The sequence below is a fragment of the Lodderomyces elongisporus genome, chromosome 2 (genome assembly GCF_030384665.1).
Source record: "Lodderomyces elongisporus chromosome 2, complete sequence".
Classification (NCBI taxonomy): Eukaryota; Fungi; Ascomycota; class Pichiomycetes; order Serinales; family Debaryomycetaceae; genus Lodderomyces; species Lodderomyces elongisporus.
In genome coordinates, this window is record NC_083674.1 from 2,141,901 (window position 1) to 2,160,626 (window position 18,726).

At 37.8% G+C, this 18,726-nt stretch overlaps 5 protein-coding genes and 2 non-coding genes across 7 annotated transcripts; 2 read left to right on the forward strand and 5 right to left on the reverse strand. All coding sequences in view use genetic code 12, as the record gives it.

The window, feature by feature from the left end:
• Positions 1-663: 663 nt before the first annotated feature.
• On the forward strand, positions 664-2,001 carry PVL30_002107 (uncharacterized protein; the record flags this gene model as incomplete). Its single annotated transcript, XM_001527255.2, has 1 exon — positions 664-2,001. The coding sequence occupies one exon, from the start codon at positions 664-666 to the stop codon at positions 1,999-2,001; it is 1,338 nt and encodes a 445-aa protein (XP_001527305.2).
• A 144-nt stretch (positions 2,002-2,145) lies between these two features.
• On the reverse strand, positions 2,146-2,218 carry PVL30_002108. Its single transcript has one exon. It is a non-coding gene; the product is annotated as a tRNA-Phe (tRNA).
• An 18-nt stretch (positions 2,219-2,236) lies between these two features.
• On the reverse strand, positions 2,237-2,310 carry PVL30_002109. The gene has a single exon. It is a non-coding gene; the product is annotated as a tRNA-Arg (tRNA).
• An 868-nt stretch (positions 2,311-3,178) lies between these two features.
• PVL30_002110 (uncharacterized protein) lies at positions 3,179-9,304 on the reverse strand (the record flags this gene model as incomplete). The annotated part of the gene is made up of 1 exon (XM_001527256.2): positions 3,179-9,304. One exon carries the CDS (start codon positions 9,302-9,304, stop codon positions 3,179-3,181), a length of 6,126 nt encoding a protein of 2,041 aa, XP_001527306.2.
• A 2,344-nt stretch (positions 9,305-11,648) lies between these two features.
• PVL30_002111 (uncharacterized protein) lies at positions 11,649-13,082 on the forward strand (the record flags this gene model as incomplete). The annotated part of the gene is made up of 1 exon (XM_001527258.1): positions 11,649-13,082. One exon carries the CDS (start codon positions 11,649-11,651, stop codon positions 13,080-13,082), a length of 1,434 nt encoding a protein of 477 aa, XP_001527308.2.
• A 358-nt stretch (positions 13,083-13,440) lies between these two features.
• Positions 13,441-16,035, reverse strand: PVL30_002112 (uncharacterized protein; the record flags this gene model as incomplete). Its single annotated transcript, XM_001527259.2, has 1 exon — positions 13,441-16,035. The coding sequence occupies one exon, from the start codon at positions 16,033-16,035 to the stop codon at positions 13,441-13,443; it is 2,595 nt and encodes an 864-aa protein (XP_001527309.2).
• A 758-nt stretch (positions 16,036-16,793) lies between these two features.
• On the reverse strand, positions 16,794-18,167 carry PVL30_002113 (uncharacterized protein; the record flags this gene model as incomplete). Its single annotated transcript, XM_001527260.2, has 1 exon — positions 16,794-18,167. One exon carries the CDS (start codon positions 18,165-18,167, stop codon positions 16,794-16,796), a length of 1,374 nt encoding a protein of 457 aa, XP_001527310.2.
• Between the last annotated feature and the right edge of the window lie 559 nt (positions 18,168-18,726).

The following is an 18,726-nucleotide window of genomic DNA, read 5'->3' on the forward strand; positions in this document are numbered from 1 at the left end:
AAGTAAAAAAGCAAAAAGCAAAAAGCAAAATAATAAGTATTGGAATAAGAATAAGTATTGGAATAGGTATTGGAATAAGAAAAGAGAGAGAGAGAGAGAGAATGGGGTTCAGCATTTTCTTTCATTCTCAATTTTATTTTATTTTATTTTATTTTATTTTATTTTATTTTATTTTATTTTATTTTATTTTATTTTATATTATTTTATATTCTACTTTCTACCAAGTAGATAAAAACACACACCCCATCAACCACACTGTTGAATTACATAAAGAATATATATATATAAACGAGTAGAAACTGAACCGACTATCACATACTGTTGGTAAACACTAGATTAGACAACTTGGATTCTTAAAGAGACTGTGCCAAAGCTTTCTCTCTCTTTTTGTTCTTTCTTCAACATTTTCCATTTCTCCTGCAGCATCCATTTTTTGAGAAAACTTGCTGGTGTTCACTTATTTCTACCAATAGAACCAACCCCACCGCCACCCAATCTATTGAACTTAAAGTGAATCCCCGTGTTCATGGCTTTCACAACATATACAAGCAGCTAACATCCAATTATAAAACCAGCCAAATCCCTTTTTTTTTCCGCTTTCTTCTGTTTTTCTTATATTTTTTTTTTGCGTTTTGCTTCAACCAAACAGATATCGAAAAGACAATGACGACGTACGTCAAGGATATACAGGAAATACCGAATTTAAAACCCCCGCAAGAAACATTTGTTGATGATCCACAATCACTAAACGAAATCCATTTGGAGGAACTCAACTTTGACTTGGTAAATGGCTTGAAAAAGTTTGATAACTTGCACATCCTTCATGCCATCTACATGCTTGCCATTGTGACCAAGTTTACAATCATCTTGCAAAAGCAACCAGAACTATATCAAAAATTTCGCAGACAACAGTTGAATAAATGGGGAATAGATATCGAGAGTAGTAAAGAGCAGAGTGGGGGTGTGTGTCGACGTGAGCGTGAGCATGAGCGTGTCAATGTAGATGGCATTGGTGGAGATGATCCTACCGACGAGCTATTTGCAAACATAGATGAGGTTGAAGACGACCGTACGGCATCTGCATCATCTGCATCGTCGTCGTCAAGTGACTTGAGCAAATCAAGTGAAGAAAGGGGCGAGATCATGGATGAAGCTATTTTAAGTCAAGACGAGTCCGAATTGGAAGATGTAAAGCACGTTGGTGAAACAAACACCAACGAAAAAGACGACATTTCTGTATTTCAGGATGAAAACATTGATGATATCCATTTCAAATCCTCCCCTACATCATACTCCTCGTCGACAACTCTGTCAACGACTCTGTCAACAACTCTGTCAACAACTCTGTCAACAACTCTGTCACAAAGGCACCAATTATCGGTACAGCCACCTTCCTATATACCAGTTGAGAAATTATTGCAAAATACCAATCTCAATAAACGCAATATACCTGTAACAAGTAACCACAAGAAACTAGCAGCAGAGTTACAGCATGCTAATCGAGCAGTACATCATCATCCCCAGCACCACAAACACTTGGTTAAAATTTTCAACTTGATAAAACTTCCCAATCTTAGTATTGAGCAATTTCTCTTACGCATAAACCAATACTCCAACCAAATATCCCTAAACGCATACTTGCATTCTATATTTATCATTTACAAAATCACCATCCTACTAGATTTATTCACGTTGAACGATAATAACTGCTTTAGATTAATCATTGGATCACTTCGCACTTCAATTAAGCTCCTAGATGACGTGTACCAAAAACAATCAAGTTTCAAAAACGTTGTTGGGTGCAACGCCAAGGATTTGCTAAAGATTGAAATTGGCTTTCTATACTTGGTCAATTTTAACATGAACTTGGAAATGGAAGAAGAGCATATTAAGCGATTTTTACAAGACGATTTCAATTCTTTGTGTATTTTTATGAAAAACGAAATGTCACAGGAGTACAATGGGGTGGTACAAGGTTTTCAAAATTTAGAGTCAAACTAGCAATAGAACAGATATAGATACTTCCATTTGAATACATCAACTTTTGCAGTTAAAATAAAAAAAAAAAAAACAGAAAAAAAAATGAACATTTCAAGAAAGTTACTTAGCTTTAGAAGTAGCACAAGATACAAAAAAAATAATAAATGCGGCTTCTGTGGCTCGAACACAGTACCTCCAGATCTTCAGTCTGACGCTCTCCCAGGTGAGCTAAAGCCGCCAAAATAGTAAATAAGAAAACCCACGCCGGGACTCGAACCCGGAATCCTTTGATTAGAAGTCAAAAGCGATAACCAATTTCGCCACGCAGGCCTTGCTTGTGACAATCGATTTACACATTAGTATAGTTATTATCACCAGTCTATTGCATATACTTGAAACTCGTTGCTCTTTCCTTTTCTTTCTCTTTCTCTTTCTCTTTCTCTTTTGTATTTAACATATTCTACCACAATAATAAAAGATACAAAAAAACTATAATAGAGATGATAATTGTATATATCATCACATGATAGTAATCTTTTTTTTTGGCCTATATTCTGGATGCACAAATAAATTGTCATGATTTTAAACACTATTATATCTGTTTTGAAGACTAATAAATGCTGGTTGCATAGTTAAGCCCATGTCGAATCTTCGAAATAAGAAAGAACAGAATCTTTATTGTCTTTTTCTTTATTTTCTAGAATTGTTTTAATTTTTCCTTTTTTTTTGGCTTTAATTGATGCAAAAATCGAACGGTAAAAAAAAAGGAAAAAGTTTACCAATGCATAACCAATTAGTAGTTAAAAAAATACCTCAATCAGCTTGTATATTACCCATTTCAGCATTAAGAACTTTGAATTGTATATTTATTAGCAAATCAACGCTTGTTTATTTTTTTTTCTTTCCTCTTTGAAATTTGTAAAATTTGTAAGCTTAAATAAGAATCCTTTCTTATCATGGATTTAATCACATTTTTCGAAATAGCACAAAAAGTGAAAATCATCAATTTCTTCTTTTCTTCTTCTTCTTCTTCTTCTTCTTTCCTTTTTTTTCTTTTTTTTGTTCAAATTAGAAAAAAAATAGAAAGAACTACTAGAATTTTGTTTGTTATCCAATCTACAATGCTACATTTGAAAACTGGGGTAAATACCTACACTTGCATTATATAGTAATACGTAGTAAATTGCAGCAAGTAAGGCTATATAATGAATGACAAAAGCAACACCAAAATACTAAATTGCTTCGCAAACGAGCTCAAGTTATATCGCACACCAGCAAAACCAGCTCCATCGAAAAGGTAGCTTTCGTAAAAAGAATTGGGACCATTAGCAGGACTTGTAAAAGAGCTCTGCATTGAGGTCGAATGCGATATAGCGAGAGTGATGCTGATGCTTTCGCTATCGGTATTCTGACCAATGTCAATTCCACCATTATTGGACGACCGCACATATTTTGACGAAATCTGATCCCAAGCTTGTCCCTCCTTCGAGTTTGAGACAGAAACTGCATTTTCACCTCTTGTTACATGTATTGACTTAGCAGTCCCAAACGTAGATACCTCACAGTCTACAAGCCTATTTGTCTGAGTTAATGTGGAAATAGCTGTTTCCTTTCCAGTTCCGGTAAATGAACCAACATCTATCTGAAGCGCTGGAGAGGAGCCAAACTTTTGAGACTCTCGACTCATGACTCCTTCAGATCTCGTTTCTTGAACTTTGTCAAATCCGGTTTTGCGGTCAGAGCGGCTTTTAGAGCGGCTTTTAGAGCGATCAGAGCGATCAGAATCAACATAGCTTTGCTCAACGTAAAGTGTTTCGTCAGTAGGCTGTACATCATACAGTTCTTCAAAGTTAGCCATCGTTGTTTCTTCAGCAAATGGTTGCGTCACCGTGATGCCTGATAATATGGTGGTGCTGCTTACTTCAACCAAATAAAGCACCGTCGTGATTTGATTAACTTCATTCATCCCTCGTATCGACTGAAGGTATGTTTGTGCAATTGGAGAGGCTAGCGATGTCGAAGTAACCCACACGCCGTATTCATCTGTAAATTTGTTCACAACAGCTGTATTCAGCTCCAAACCTTCATAAGACAAAGAAAAAAGAAATTCAACCGTAGTTGTAAATGACGATGGACTCGCAGTATCAACAGTTGCGTACCAATATTGATCATCAGAGTTTGAGGTGACAACGAGTAAAACAGTATTTTGCAAAACTCCGTCATCTATAGTGGTGGTGATTGCCCATTCATTAGGATCAAAAAGATCAAATGTCTGCAAAGCAGGCTCATAGCTTTCGTAACTATGGGCAACTACCATTACACTTTTTGTTGCTAAAGAAGAGTTTCCATCGGCCATTGTAGAAGTTCTGTGCGAGATAAAAGTAGTGACTTCAATAGCCGAATGGGTGATTGTTGTCCACGTCTCCACGTTTTGCTCAGACAATTGCATCAAAATTGTCGCTATTAAACTCTGTCCCTCATAGTTTGAAGTTGTAATGGTAGATAAGTAGGCGGCTATACTTTCCAATTGGGAATCAAGAACAACTAGTGGCTCGGAAGTCACTATGTTCCCATTAGTTATTTCCGTTGTTAAGGATACATCATTTTCGGTCGTCGTTACCAAGTATAAAGTACTATCCAGTAAATAATCTGATGCCTTAGTTGAAATTTCAGAAGCGCTCGTATTATCTACTGTAAATTCCAATTGAGACTCGGTGTTATCTAAGCTAATGAAGGTGTCAGGGATAGAGACAAACTCAGATTCAGACTCCCAAGTATCAAATGCCTCAGTTGAAGGTTCATCATACTCCGACTCAATTGAAAAAACGGTCTCTGACGTGCTTGCTTGTATCTCCACTGTTTGAAATACAAAACCAAAATTAAAAAAATTAAGACCAATTACTTGAACCGTGAATGTCTCCAGCGAAGCCTCTATTACGCTTTCAAAAGTGGTCGTTTCAAGAACTTCGGTATATGACACTGATACTAATGTCAGCATTTGCGTGCGTTTCACTTCAATCAAGTTCATTGCACCTACATTCTCACCATCTATACCAGTCGAAGTTGATTCAGTTTCATAATATGTGCGAGAATACGGAGTAGAAAAAGATGTTTGTGTAGTCCATGCGCCCATATCGTTGGTAAACACGTTCACCTCCCCGGTATGAAATGAACTGTCTTCATCACTCACAATAACTGTAGAAGTGTATGACAGCAGTAAAGCTTGTTCAATGGTGGTGTACCACATATAACTGTCATCCGAAGTTACTATCTGTAACATAAATGACGTTGCACCATCATCCGTCTCAATTGCTAAAGTTTTGGTAAACTGAGCGGGACTTGCTAGAGCAAAAGTCTCGTAGAAAAAACCAAATCCCTCAAAGTTGTATCCAACAACACGAACAGGGTCTGTTACTTGAGTTTCATGAGTACTCACCGATGATGGCAAAGTAAATGTGGTTGTTTGTAAAATGTTGGTATATGTTCGAGTTACCCATACCACTACATCAACCAACTCAACTTCAAGTAGAAAAGTAGCAACATCAACAACCCCTGACTCATCCGTATAGGTCAATACTTCAATCAATGTTTGTGCATCTCCACCACCATATTCAGCACCTGAAGTAATTGTACTACTCGGGACATCTTCAGTTTCGCTTTGCTCATCTGATTCAGTTGTTTCATTTGCTTCACTTGTCTCATTATCACTTTGCACGCTATAATCAGTAGTACTAATTCTTTCAAGTATTTCTGTAGTAGTATACCACCAATTAGCCTCGTCTGACGTCACTCTCACCACCATAGTGTAGACTTCATTGCCTTCGCTCACAGTATACGACAGTTCGGCCGCAACAGGATCATCAAGAATAATGGTTTCTGTGAACAAATCAGTCTCATCATAGTTATAAGCAACTAATTGGACATCTTTTGTGTACACAAGCTCGTCAATTGTCAAGGTAGCTCTACTTGTCACAGTCGTAGCTTCTAATGACCCAGCTAGCACCGTGCTTATCCATTCTCCACGATTGTTTGTGCTTTCCCTGTATACTCCAGTCAATACCGATTCCTCTCCGAGATCATTGGTTGTTGTGATTTCCGTCAAGTGTGTCTGCGAGGTGGGTGTATGATACGAGGTGGGTGTAACCCACAGCCCCTCGTCATTGGTTATGGCACTAACAATTAGCGTGACCACATCATCACCATCACCCGTAGTTATCGTCGATATATACGACAGCCTAGGAATCGTTCTAGTTGTGGTATACCACCAATTAGCCTCGTCTGACGTCACTCTCACCACCATAGTGTAGACTTCATTGCCTTCGCTCACAGTATACGACAGTTCGGCCGCAACAGGATCATCAAGAATAATGGTTTCTGTGAACAAATCAGTCTCATCATAGTTATAAGCAACTAATTGGACATCTTTTGTGTACACGAGCTCGTCAATTGTCAAGGTAGCTCTACTTGTCACAGTCGTAGCTTCTAATGACCCAGCTAGCACCGTGCTTATCCATTCTCCACGATTGTTTGTGCTTTCCCTGTATACTCCAGTCAATACCGATTCCTGTCCAAGATCATTGGTTGTCGTGATTTCCGTCAAGTGTGTCTGCGAGGTGGGTGTATGATACGAGGTGGGTGTAACCCACAGCCCCTCGTCATTGGTTATGGCACTAACAATTAGCGTGACCACATCATCACCATCACCCGTAGTTATCGTCGATATATACGACAGCCTAGGAATCGTTCTAGTTGTGGTATACCACCAATTAGCCTCGTCTGACGTCACTCTCACCACCATAGTGTAGACTTCATTGCCTTCGCTCACAGTATACGACAGTTCGGCCGCAACAGGATCATCAAGAATAATGGTTTCTGTGAACAAATCAGTCTCATCATAGTTATAAGCAACTAATTGGACATCTTTTGTGTACACGAGCTCGTCAATTGTCAAGGTAGCTCTACTTGTCACAGTCGTAGCTTCTAATGACCCAGCTAGCACCGTGCTTATCCATTCTCCACGATTGTTTGTGCTTTCCCTGTATACTCCAGTCAATACCGATTCCTGTCCAAGATCATTGGTTGTCGTGATTTCCGTCAAGTGTGTCTGCGAGGTGGGTGTATGATACGAGGTGGGTGTAACCCACAGCCCCTCGTCATTGGTTATGGCACTAACAATTAGCGTGACCACATCATCACCATCACCCGTAGTTATCGTCGATATATACGACAGCCTAGGAATCGTTCTAGTTGTGGTATACCACCAATTAGCCTCGTCTGACGTCACTCTCACCACCATAGTGTAAACTTCATTGCCTTCGCTCACAGTATACGACAGTTCGGCCGCAACAGGATCATCAAGAATAATGGTTTCTGTGAACAAATCAGTCTCATCATAGTTATAAGCAACTAATTGGACATCTTTTGTGTACACGAGCTCGTCAATTGTCAAGGTAGCTCTACTTGTCACAGTCGTAGCTTCTAATGACCCAGCTAGCACCGTGCTTATCCATTCTCCACGATTGTTTGTGCTTTCCCTGTATACTCCAGTCAATACCGATTCCTCTCCGAGATCATTGGTTGTTGTGATTTCCGTCAAGTGTGTCTGCGAGGTGGGTGTATGATACGAGGTGGGTGTAACCCACAGCCCCTCGTCATTGGTTATGGCACTAACAATTAGCGTGACCACATCATCACCATCACCCGTAGTTATCGTCGATATATACGACAGCCTAGGAATCGTTCTAGTTGTGGTATACCACCAATTAGCCTCGTCTGAAGTCGCAACAACTAAGGCAGTGTATATCCCTCCCTGTTCATTTGTAAAATATTGAGTTTCTGTGTACGCAGTTGGTTCCGGTAAAACTGAAACAACCATATAATGTGTTGCTTCCTGAAAGTGATAAATTGCCATTACAAATTCTTGGGTCTGCTCGGGTTCTCCAACAGCAACCCTCGTGACTAAAGTTTCCTCTCGAATGTATCCTGTATCTGTAGTGCTAGTCCAAATACCATCATCTTGAGTATACTCATTCACAAAACCAGTTACTGTAGTATAGTCTCCTCCATCAACTTGAGATGTAAAAACTGATAAATGAGATCTAGATAGGGCAGTTATTGTAGACTCAATAAGCTCATTTTCAACAAATGTGTTGAAAACCAAGTGCGTCTGCGTGGTTGTGCCGTCAACACCAACGATTGTTACTATAGACGTAATAGTTTGGTCAATATTTTGTGAAATTGTTGTCCAATAACCGTCTGAATCTTGCGTTATGACCACTGCATTATCCTGATCTCCCAAGTCCGGTATTGCGGTGGCTTCAACAACGGGAACTATAGGTGTCTCAGCACACTGAAGACACAACGGAGGTATGTTGCGGCCTGTAGGCACGGGCCAAGTATATCGAAGGGCATTAAGCTGGTAACCTCCAGCATCGACTACCTCGAATCCATCGGTATCATAACCAAATCCAATAGATAACATTATTCTATAACAATAATCACAAGCAGAAAGCTCAAGTAATCCGCTGGCTGGATAGTAAATGAATTGAGAAATTGTTGCATCTATTCCAACAATCGCGTTATTGTAAAATCCATAAATTTCTATTCCGGTTTCCCCATAAACATACTGCGATACAAGATAAGTGGAAGATCCCTGTAAGTAGACTTGGTTTCCTGAATTGGGAAGCTGCATGAGCACTAATAAAGAGTTTTGAAGATTTATGCATCCTTGTCCGTTAAGAGGAGCTCCCTGTGTGATATTTATATTCTCTAGACATATTATTCCATCGTTAGACACATCTCCATTGTTAGCTAATATTTCAAAAGATCCTAGATCAGAAGACTCTTGACTGATGATCATCTGGCCTTCGTTAGTGAAACTGTTTGTTTCAATACGAAGTTCCACCTTGTTAGATTGGCCATAAGTAAAGAACTGAAATTCACCTGTATTGGTAAATGTATCCAAGTAAAAATTGTGAGGGATTTGAGATGCTGCCTCGGTATTGAGGAAACGAACGAGACCGTTGTTTTCAAATCGTGAATCACCAACAGCACCAGCACTAAATGAACCATCTGGGATTTGATTGACTGCAACAAAGCTTCCTCCCGTATCTACAATCAAGTCACCAGAAATAATCAACTCTTGAGCATTGTGAACAAGTAGAAGACCATTCTCTAAAATATGAACAGATTCTTCGGTTGTATCTAATAAACCCCGATGGATGATTGAATCTTGAACAACAAAATCAGCATAAGAAATTTGAGCACACAAAGCTAGTGATGTAATAACGAACCTTATGGCCTCGCGTATACGATTGTAATGCATTCAATTATTTCTGTTTTATTCTATTTTTTCTTTCTTTTCTTTTCTTTAAAAAGAAATTTTTTTGTTTGTTGTTTGTTGTCTGTTGTCTGTTGTCTGTTGTCTGTTGTCTGTTGTCTGTTGTCTGTTGTCTGTTGTCTGTTGTCTGTTGTCTGTTGTTTGTTGTCTGTTGTCTGTTGTCTGTTGTTTTTTAGTCAAGTTTTCAAATCAAATAAACCCAGTGGTATCTTTAATTTATTCAAACTACCGTAAAGCATGGCAAAATCCATAGATCTTGCAATCGTGGATCAAGGTGTTATTTTATATAACATGTGTGCTCAATAAGGCAACAAAAATAACACACAATCAGTATAACCCGTTTGCCAGAAATTTATTTTTGCTTTGCCAACACATCGTCCTAGATGAGTATTATCAAAGAAGCAAAAATGGAAACGAAAAATTGTAAAGTTTATTCAACTAGACTGAAAATGTTAAAAATAATTCTTGAATGAAAGGATGGAAAATATAGAAACAACACATTCCCTAGATGGGGCCAAGAATTCGAGTGTTCTATAATTATAAAATTCGCAGAAAATAATTAAATTTCTTCAACTGTGGTTTATACCAGTTGTGGGATATCACTTCATTATGGTTTGTTATTTTAAAAGCAGTATATTGAAGATTTGTAAACACTGGTGCCCTAGATTTTAATAATCATCGGTTCACGATAAAATAATTATATATGAATTTATAATATAATTTTTTTTGTCTTTTTTCTTTTTATTTTTCTTTTCTCGACCGCGACCCGTGAGATACAATACATTTTTTAAGTTGTAGATAATAAGGTGCAATAGAATGGCTGGCTTTATATATATATATATATATATATGAATGTCTATGCTTAGGTTCAAAGATCACTTCAAAATTGTTTTGATAATAACAGTATTACTGATTAGTGAACTTGTTTATTATTTTTTTTCTCCAACCAATACGGTCAACTTCCAGGTACTTGTATTCCCGAAATAGACTGAAAAATCAACATTATAGAACTAGAAAATAATGAAAGAACTATAAAGAAAATATAATGTCCCTCCCCACAATTTATATACATATGTACAAAGTACCTGGTATGAATATTTTAATGAAAAGAATAACACTTGAAATAAGCAAAAAAACCGGTCTAAGATTTGCTTTCTGATATATAGTAGAAGTTCGTAAATAGTCTTTGCCAATTATCAAGTGTATCACCTTGTCAAGATTCAACCTTTAAAGTTCTTTCAAAATGAACTTGCAAATCTAGTATTTCCATCAAAAGATAAGTTTTTCTTAACTTTCTTAACTTTCTTAACTTTCTTAACTTTCTTAACTTTCTTAACTTTCTTAACTTTCTTAACTTTCTTAACTTTCTTGACAATTTTTGGAGTTTGTAAAGAGCTTTAAGCAGAAGTTTTTATCAACCAATGGTAGCCACTCTAATTTTACTCTTTGGTATAAGAGCCATAGATAATGAATTTAATGATTAAACTATTACTCCCGCCCTTCCACTTCCCGCTAAAGAAAAAGGGTCAGCCTATTTTAAAATAAGTTCAATAGTGTTTCTTTCATCTTTATAATCATCATCTCCTTTGTCATTATCTTGACCATCATCTCTCCTTTTTTCTTTCTCATTCTTTTCATTCTTTCATTCTATGGTTTATAATGCACTTGAGTCAAACACTGAGATGAATACTTTACAGTAGCGCTAAGTTCCTCACACAATGTCTGGTGCATCAACTACACACACATAAAACACAAAACACAAAAAGGGCCGATAAGCCGCGAAAACAAATCATCAACGATAAGGAGAACGACAAATACAAAACGTGGGGTTGCGGGTGGCGGAGGAAAGAAAGAAAGAAAGGTTTGAAACGTCAATGATAGCTGACAAACTCAAGTACCAAATACCCAAAGGGTGGGAAAGGAAAAAAGAAAGAAAAAGAAAACAATACAAAAGCAAGATTGTGTTAATAGCTCATATATAATTAGAGGTGGAAACAACAACATTAGTAATAGCTGTAGAAGCAACAATAAATCTAATAAAGTTTTTTCCTCGCGTGTCACGTATATGAGTCAACAAGAAAGGAAAACATTATAGCTTGGGGATTAGTCACTACGTAATACACACCAATTTACCTTAAGTTATGGTTGGAGTCATCTTTTAGATCAGGGACTAGGGGAAGTAAAAAAAAAAGACGAAAACAAACAAAAAAAAAGCAAACAAACAAACAAACAAACAAAACAAGACTCTTCACAATAATTGATATCTATCAAAGTTTGTATAAATACTAGCAACATACTTTTCACATAAATTTACAAAACACATTTTATTATGATTGCATTTGAGAATTCCTTTTCAAGACTATTCCGTATAGGCAAATCACTAGCAATGAATACTTCACGAGAAACTGGTGCTCCTTCCCACGTGGGGCCAAAACCAAACTGGCAACGATTGTATGCAAGCTCGACACGTGCCAAAAACGAGATTCTAATACCCAGCTCTCTTGATGATCTTTTGCGATCCAATAAACGACTAAAGTTTCATCTTGTCAGTCTTGGCGGAGACTTTATCCGCTTGTCATCATACCGCAAATTTAAACAAATGTTCCGTTGTGGTGATGGACCATTGATTAAATTTATTGTGTTTGACATGGCAAGCTTTATCAAGCAAGAGTTGAATAATAGGGAGTCGAGATTCCACTTGGATTTAAAAAATTATCTATCATCAAACTCGGTATTGCAAAGCAATGAAAACGATTGGCGTGTTTCAGATCGTCTGATCTGTATGAAGGATTGGCTTTATATAACACTTGGATATATGCTACTGACATACCAAGAAGAAGAAGTGCATGAATCATTGGATGAAGTCATCAAAATTTACCTTAGTGCAAGAAACCATATCCCAACAAGGTATGGAGTACCAGTAACAACAGAAGGCAAGCGGATCCTCACAGGAGAAGACGAGAGGGAGCGTTTTACACTAGCCACATTTCAGACCTATATTAATAATGTTGAGATAGAGGAGGCACTCCTTTTCAACAATAAAGAAGAAGAAAGATTTGTCACTTTCTCAGTAGCTAATGATAGAAAGATTTACTTACCTCCACTTCCACGACTACATGATCGTGAACTAATGGTTAAGGCACTCATGCATAAAGAGTTTTACAGACTTCTTCTTGATCCACGACATACTTTTGCCCAAAGCATGACTGCAGAAGGATACGATCTCAATAAAGAGGAATACCGAATTATAAGAAAAGAAATATCTTTTTTAGATGGATTGGGTGATTTCTTCCTTGCGCAAGAGACTTCAAGGATTATTTACGATTTGTGTACGGGAACGGATACCATTAATTACCAAGTAGGTCCTTGCGTGTACAACATGCTCAAGACGATTCTAGCTACGAACACCGTGATGTCCAAGTTGACCAAATGCTACCACGTAGAAAGGGGACTAAAGGATCCGCTTATCAACTCTCGCATAAGTGAGGAGTATCTTCCACTTACCAGAACAGGTAAATTCAAACTTGGCAACGGCATGGACGCAAGAGAGTCAAGAATCTTTGAAGAAGAGTTTTTGGGCGATTTCTTCGAAAGTTATATGGCAGCATTGTTGATTGAACAACCCAGCGTTGCCAAGTCTTTCATCAGGGAAATATACACAAGATTGTTGAAAATTATTACCGAGACATTGCCGCCTGATGTTACGTATCAAAAGTGGACGTCAGATATTTTGGGACGCAATATATACTACAAAAGTGCGTAGTATCCTCACATTTGCCTCAAGTTCTTCAAGATTGTTCAACAATTGGAGAATTCATGGTACATGCTCACCAAAAAAAGAAAGAAAAAAAAAAAGAAAAAAAAAAAGCAATTACTACTAAGGACAAGCAAAAGAAAAGAGGGAAAGAAAAGAACCTTTTCATAGATTATTACGTTAGCTATTTTCTAGTTTAGATGATATTAGAAAAAAAATGAATAGTTACACAGTAAAAAGCCTTGACGGAGAAATGAATGAATGAATGGCTTATCATGTCTATCTTCAAAGTTGAAATTGGGAAAGGGGGAGTGGGAGGAAGAGGGGGGGCTGGCTTTGTTTGGGTGTTTTCTTTAAATACTCGAGTCTAAGAAAATAAACTTTTTTTTGCTCTTTGCTTTCTCTTCACGCCTTTTTTTGTTTTTTTCGAGGAAAGAAATTTACTGCTTTGCTCGTCATCACTAGAACTGGATGATGAGTCCGAACTTGAAGAGGAAGATGAAGAAGATGAAGAATCGATACCGTTTGCATCTTCGCCATCATCCTCTTTTTCTCCTTTTTTTAATTTATCACGTGTGGTACCACTAGCACCATTAGCACCGGTGATATTTGACAAAGATTTCCCATTTGTTTCCATAGCATCCCTAACATCTGGAAGGCCCTTTTTCTCCAAATCTTGCAATGTAGGGAGAAGAGGTTTCAGTGGCAAAAAAATACTTTTACCTTGCAAAGAGCCTTGCACAATAGTTTTGGCTTGGTCATCCTGTTTGGTGTTGGTGGCTTCTATGTCGCCTAGTTGGCCTTGCATTTTCCGGGAATTTGTTAAAGGCAACGCATTATTCCGTTTAAGGCTCCTTGTCGAAGCTGGCATTGGCGAATTTTGCGAGGAAACGATTCTTTTTATGGGTGCAGACGCAACAAGTCGCGGTGTGTGAGTAGACTCATCTACTTCTTCTTCGCCACCAGATTCGTCACTTGAAGAAGATTGATCTTCGTTACGAAGAATAGGTTCAAAACTTTTGCCACTGAGTTTCTTTGCAGACACAATTGTGTTGTCATCGATGATTCCTAACGGTTTCTTTGCTGTAGTTTCGGTATGGCTCACTACCTTATCTTTACGATCATCCAAGTCACCTATTGAATCTGTATGCGCTTTCAAATCTTTAAGATTGCGAGACGGTGTGTTTACATTCAAATGTGGTTGAGAAGGTAACCCTCCACGAAGTTTTCTAGTTGAAGGCGTACTAACAGTTTCATTGAGAAACGCACTTTTCTTAGATTTTGTGGTAGGCACAGAGTTTGCTGATGTTGACAAATTGGAAGAGTTGGATTTTGAATGACTAATCTCAGTTTCATTTTGATCAGGTTTCTTGTCCCTCGTATTGTTTTGTGCTTCTACTTCAGGTAAAAGCTCCTTGCTTTTTACGTTGTTATTTTTGTCAGCTGAGGTAACGGTGGTGGTAGTGGTTTCATTAGTAGTCTTAGCTATTGTTGAAGAAGTAGGACTAGAAGTAGTTAGTCTGAGTCGCACATCTATTTGATTATTTGTTATAGGGATTTTGCAATGATATGGTGCATCAGCAAAATTTTGAGGAACATTTGAAAACCCATTTGCGGTTTTATACTTTGTTAGTTGGAGTTGCATATGGCTCAAGCTAGAATGCAAATTTTGAAGAATATTCATTGACTTTTGTTTTTCTGGTTTTCTATTTTCTTCCTTGATTTTACGTCCGGTTTTAGGTGGCGACAAAGTGTTCTTTGTGGATGCAGTAGTGTTCTTCAATTGCCTAGTATCTGCGGGTGTTTGTGACTTGTTCAGATCACGCACCGAAGGAGTTGTTAAATTTTGCTCTCTCTTGGATCTTTTGACTGATGGTGTAGACACAGATGATATTTCAGCATTCCGTGTTCGTTTAGTCATTGGAATATTACCTTCATTGAGAGTTTTTGGTATTGCAGTAGACTCAGTGACGAGAGCTGGAATATCCGTTTTTGTCTTTGCTATATTTGCTGCAGAACGACTTTTCTTTTGTCCACCTCCACCAACACTTCGATGGTGTTCCACTTCTTCTATTTGTAAAGATTTCAGACTATTTGGATTTATATTTTCTGATTCATTCAGCGTAAGATGTGAATCGTGGAGCTCCAATACCGTCTTTCGAGCCACTGTATTACCGTCTGCTTTCATTGGGTTCCTCAAGTTTCGTAAGTTTCTAGAATTTTTCTCCACTTGAATGTTATTTTCTGCTCTTTCCGGATATTCCACATCGGAATTGACGTCAATATCAAGGTCGCTGTCAATCCCATTTTCCGGATTAGCTGATGCTGTTTCCAGTACAACACGTCTATGGGTGTCATAATTTTGATTAATCAAATCAGAGTTTCGCTTCGCTGCTCCACTTGCCAGCGGAGGTTGCACTAGCATCCCCGAGGTAATACGTTGGCCTTTAGCACTTGCTGGAGATTCATTAAATTTTTTCACTGGAATCGTGTTGTCAACACTCAATTCGGGGGGTGCTAAAGACACCGGTGAGACCGATACACGGGTGTTTGGCTTGGATGGGGTAGTTCTTGCCGTGCCAAGTGCTGCTTGTTGTTGATCATTAGATTGTAATCTAAAAGCCAGCGTTGCTGTGTGCTTGTTTGCAGATGGCTCATCAACAATAACACGTACCAAGTCGTTTTTCTCAAACACTTGCAGCACTTTGTAGTCAAAATCGACCTCGCATAGATCCTCGTTTTGCAAGTTTGCAACAGTAATCTGTTTCTCCCTAGGATAAAGTTTTGCAAAATGCTGTATTATCTCGCGCACTAGGTCCGAAATCCTGTTTCCCGAATCTGTAATGTGCAAGAATTTCTTCATTGGTGCGAAAGAAGTGGATAAACTGGATGTGATTTCCCCGTGGCTTGTTGCCGCAAGGTCCATGGGCACAACCAACACTTGAAGCTTAATTTCACTCATCACTAACTATTAGTTACAGATCGCCCTCTTGTCTTTTTTTTATTATATATATCTTTCTTCTTTGTTTTTTTTTTTGGCTCTTGCTTGTGCTTTCGCTCTAGTTATTTCTTTATCTTTCTCTTTCTCTTTCTCTTTACAGAAAAATTGACTTGGTTGAGCTCAAAAAAAAAAAAGGATTCAGCGGTGTTGATTTTTGAGAACCTAACAATGTCCGATATTATGATGTATATAATCTCTAAAGCTCAAACACTATTTTATATATGCATATATATATGTATATGTATATGTATATGTATATAACCTAAACACCTAACTCTTGTGATTTGACTCCTGTAAGCCTTTAAAGTATTATATTTAAACGAGTAAAAGGATGTCTTTTAAGGTGCTTATGTGTGTAAGGATATGAATGAATAATGTATATCTCTAGAGGAGCAGTCAAGGTGTAGAATTCGAGCGAAGAGAGGTTCATGCATTGTTTATTTTTCGCTATGTATTCTTTATTTATTATTTATTGATTTTTTTTTTTTTCTCTTCGTTTGCGATCCATATTTGTTTCAATTTCAATTTCAATTTCAATTTCGTTCTTTCTCTCTCTCACGCTCGTACAAACTCCCTCACTCCTTTTTTTTTTTCCACCTTTTCCATTGCTTCACCTCCTTTATATCCCTCCCCCTTTCCCCTTTCCCCCAGTTCAAATTTCTTTCACATTTTCAGTTCCTTATTTTTATCTAATTAGAATTATATACTCTCCATAAAACTCAAACCTCCAATGACTTCATCAAATTTTTGGCTTTAAGTGCTAAAGTGTGCTTTTTTAGTAATAATCTTTCTACATCTTCTTCCTCTTCCTTTCTTTCCTCAAAAATTTCTGAGAGATCGATGTAGTCGGAAAAGACCTGCCAGCAGATCAACTCGCCATCAACAGTGCCACAAATATAGCTACCAGTGTTTGGACCTCCATTGCACATCGAGCAAGTTCTGCCTATATTTTTGGACCCTTTTCTGCCCAACCTATTGACCAACTTACCATCGATTGTCCTATGGACTAAGATTTCTCCACTCTCTGATGGAAATAGAAGGTATTGCAAATTGGTTTCGCCCATTGGGTTCAATAGTATGGGTATTGTTTGCGTATACTTGTTGCGAGTCAAAGGTCCAAAGTTGATAAGTTTGTTCACTGGTGGATAAGAGGACCCTACCATATCCCAAACTCGGATCTTGTCATCGTTACCAGCCGTGTATAATGTTGTACCCAGCTCATCCCAAGAAAGCCCATTAACAGGTCCCAGATGCGCTTTTGCAGAAGCAGGTGCAGATATTGATGTCGATGTGGTTTTTTTTAAACCAAAGGTTGTATTTGCCTGTTTGTTTGTATGATGCATGTCTAACAGGCACAATAGGTTTTCGCTCCGTCGAATATCCCAAATCTTGGCCTGACCGTCGTACCCACCAGAAGCCAAGAGATGCTCGTTTAATGGGTGCCACTTGACTGAGAGTGTTTTGCCCTTGTGTCCCTTGAGAGTATGTGCACTCGAAGTAGACCTCACATCCAAGATTCTAATAAATGGCTGGTCACTCGCTGCAGCAACTAGTGATTTCGGTCCATTAAGGTCGACTGAGTAAACTCTGTTGTTGAGGTTGAAAGTATGAACTGAACAAAGCTCATTTGTATCCCAAACCTTTATGGTGTGGTCAAAGGAAGATGAGACAAACATACCGGTATCGTAGGGCCACCATTGAATCGCCGAAACTCCAAATTGATGCTCGGTTTTCCGTGGCACTGTTGCCATGTTCTTAAAGACAGAAACGGGGTTATCATAGTCAAACAAATCATACTTTGCCGGATGATTCATTTTGCTCAAATCGATTTCATTCTCTTCTCTAATCTTCTCTTGCTCGTTCGTGTCCCATATTTTTATACTCGAATCACCGCATCCGCTAAGGAGAAACCTATTTTCATCTGAATCCATCGATAGGGCATTCACCAGTGCATTATGGTGCGCATTCATGGGGAAAACATTGTATTTTGCCGTTTGAAACAATTGGGATTGATAGTTTTTATCGGCCAATGTTCGTGAAAACTCAAGAGGCGAAATAACGCCTGTTCTCCTTTGTAGTATTAGAGATTGCATATCATCTCACAAACCGGATTAGGTGAGAAGTCCGTTAGGGTTTTAATTTTGGTATCCGTATTATCGTTTTTTGTAGTATCCAATGTTGTTTCTGTTTATGCTTTAAGTTTTATTTTCTTTTTGCAAGTTTATTGATTTGAAAGCAGTAAAAAAGAAAAGAGGGGGGGAAAGAAAAGTTAGTAGATAATTAAATAAAGAAAGAGAACAAAACAAAACAAAATAAAATAAAACAAAACACTAATTTAAACTACATTGATCAAGGTAGAATAGTTGAGATATAAGTGACTTAAACTCGTATTTTATGAGAGCAATTGCAGATACTTGTCTCCCAATGCTGACTATTGTTCTGGCTCTCTAGTGCTTCCTGTCGTTTTGGTTTCGCTTTTTTGTGTCTCTATTTTTTTCAAGACTTTAATTGACACGAATGGAAGAAGAAGAAGAAGAAGAAGAAGAAAAAAAAAAATGAGAGAGACAAAGAAAAGGAAGGAACTCACATAAATTTTCAGAAGAGAACAAAAAAAAAAAGAAAGAAAAGAAAGAAAGAAATTTTGAATAACAT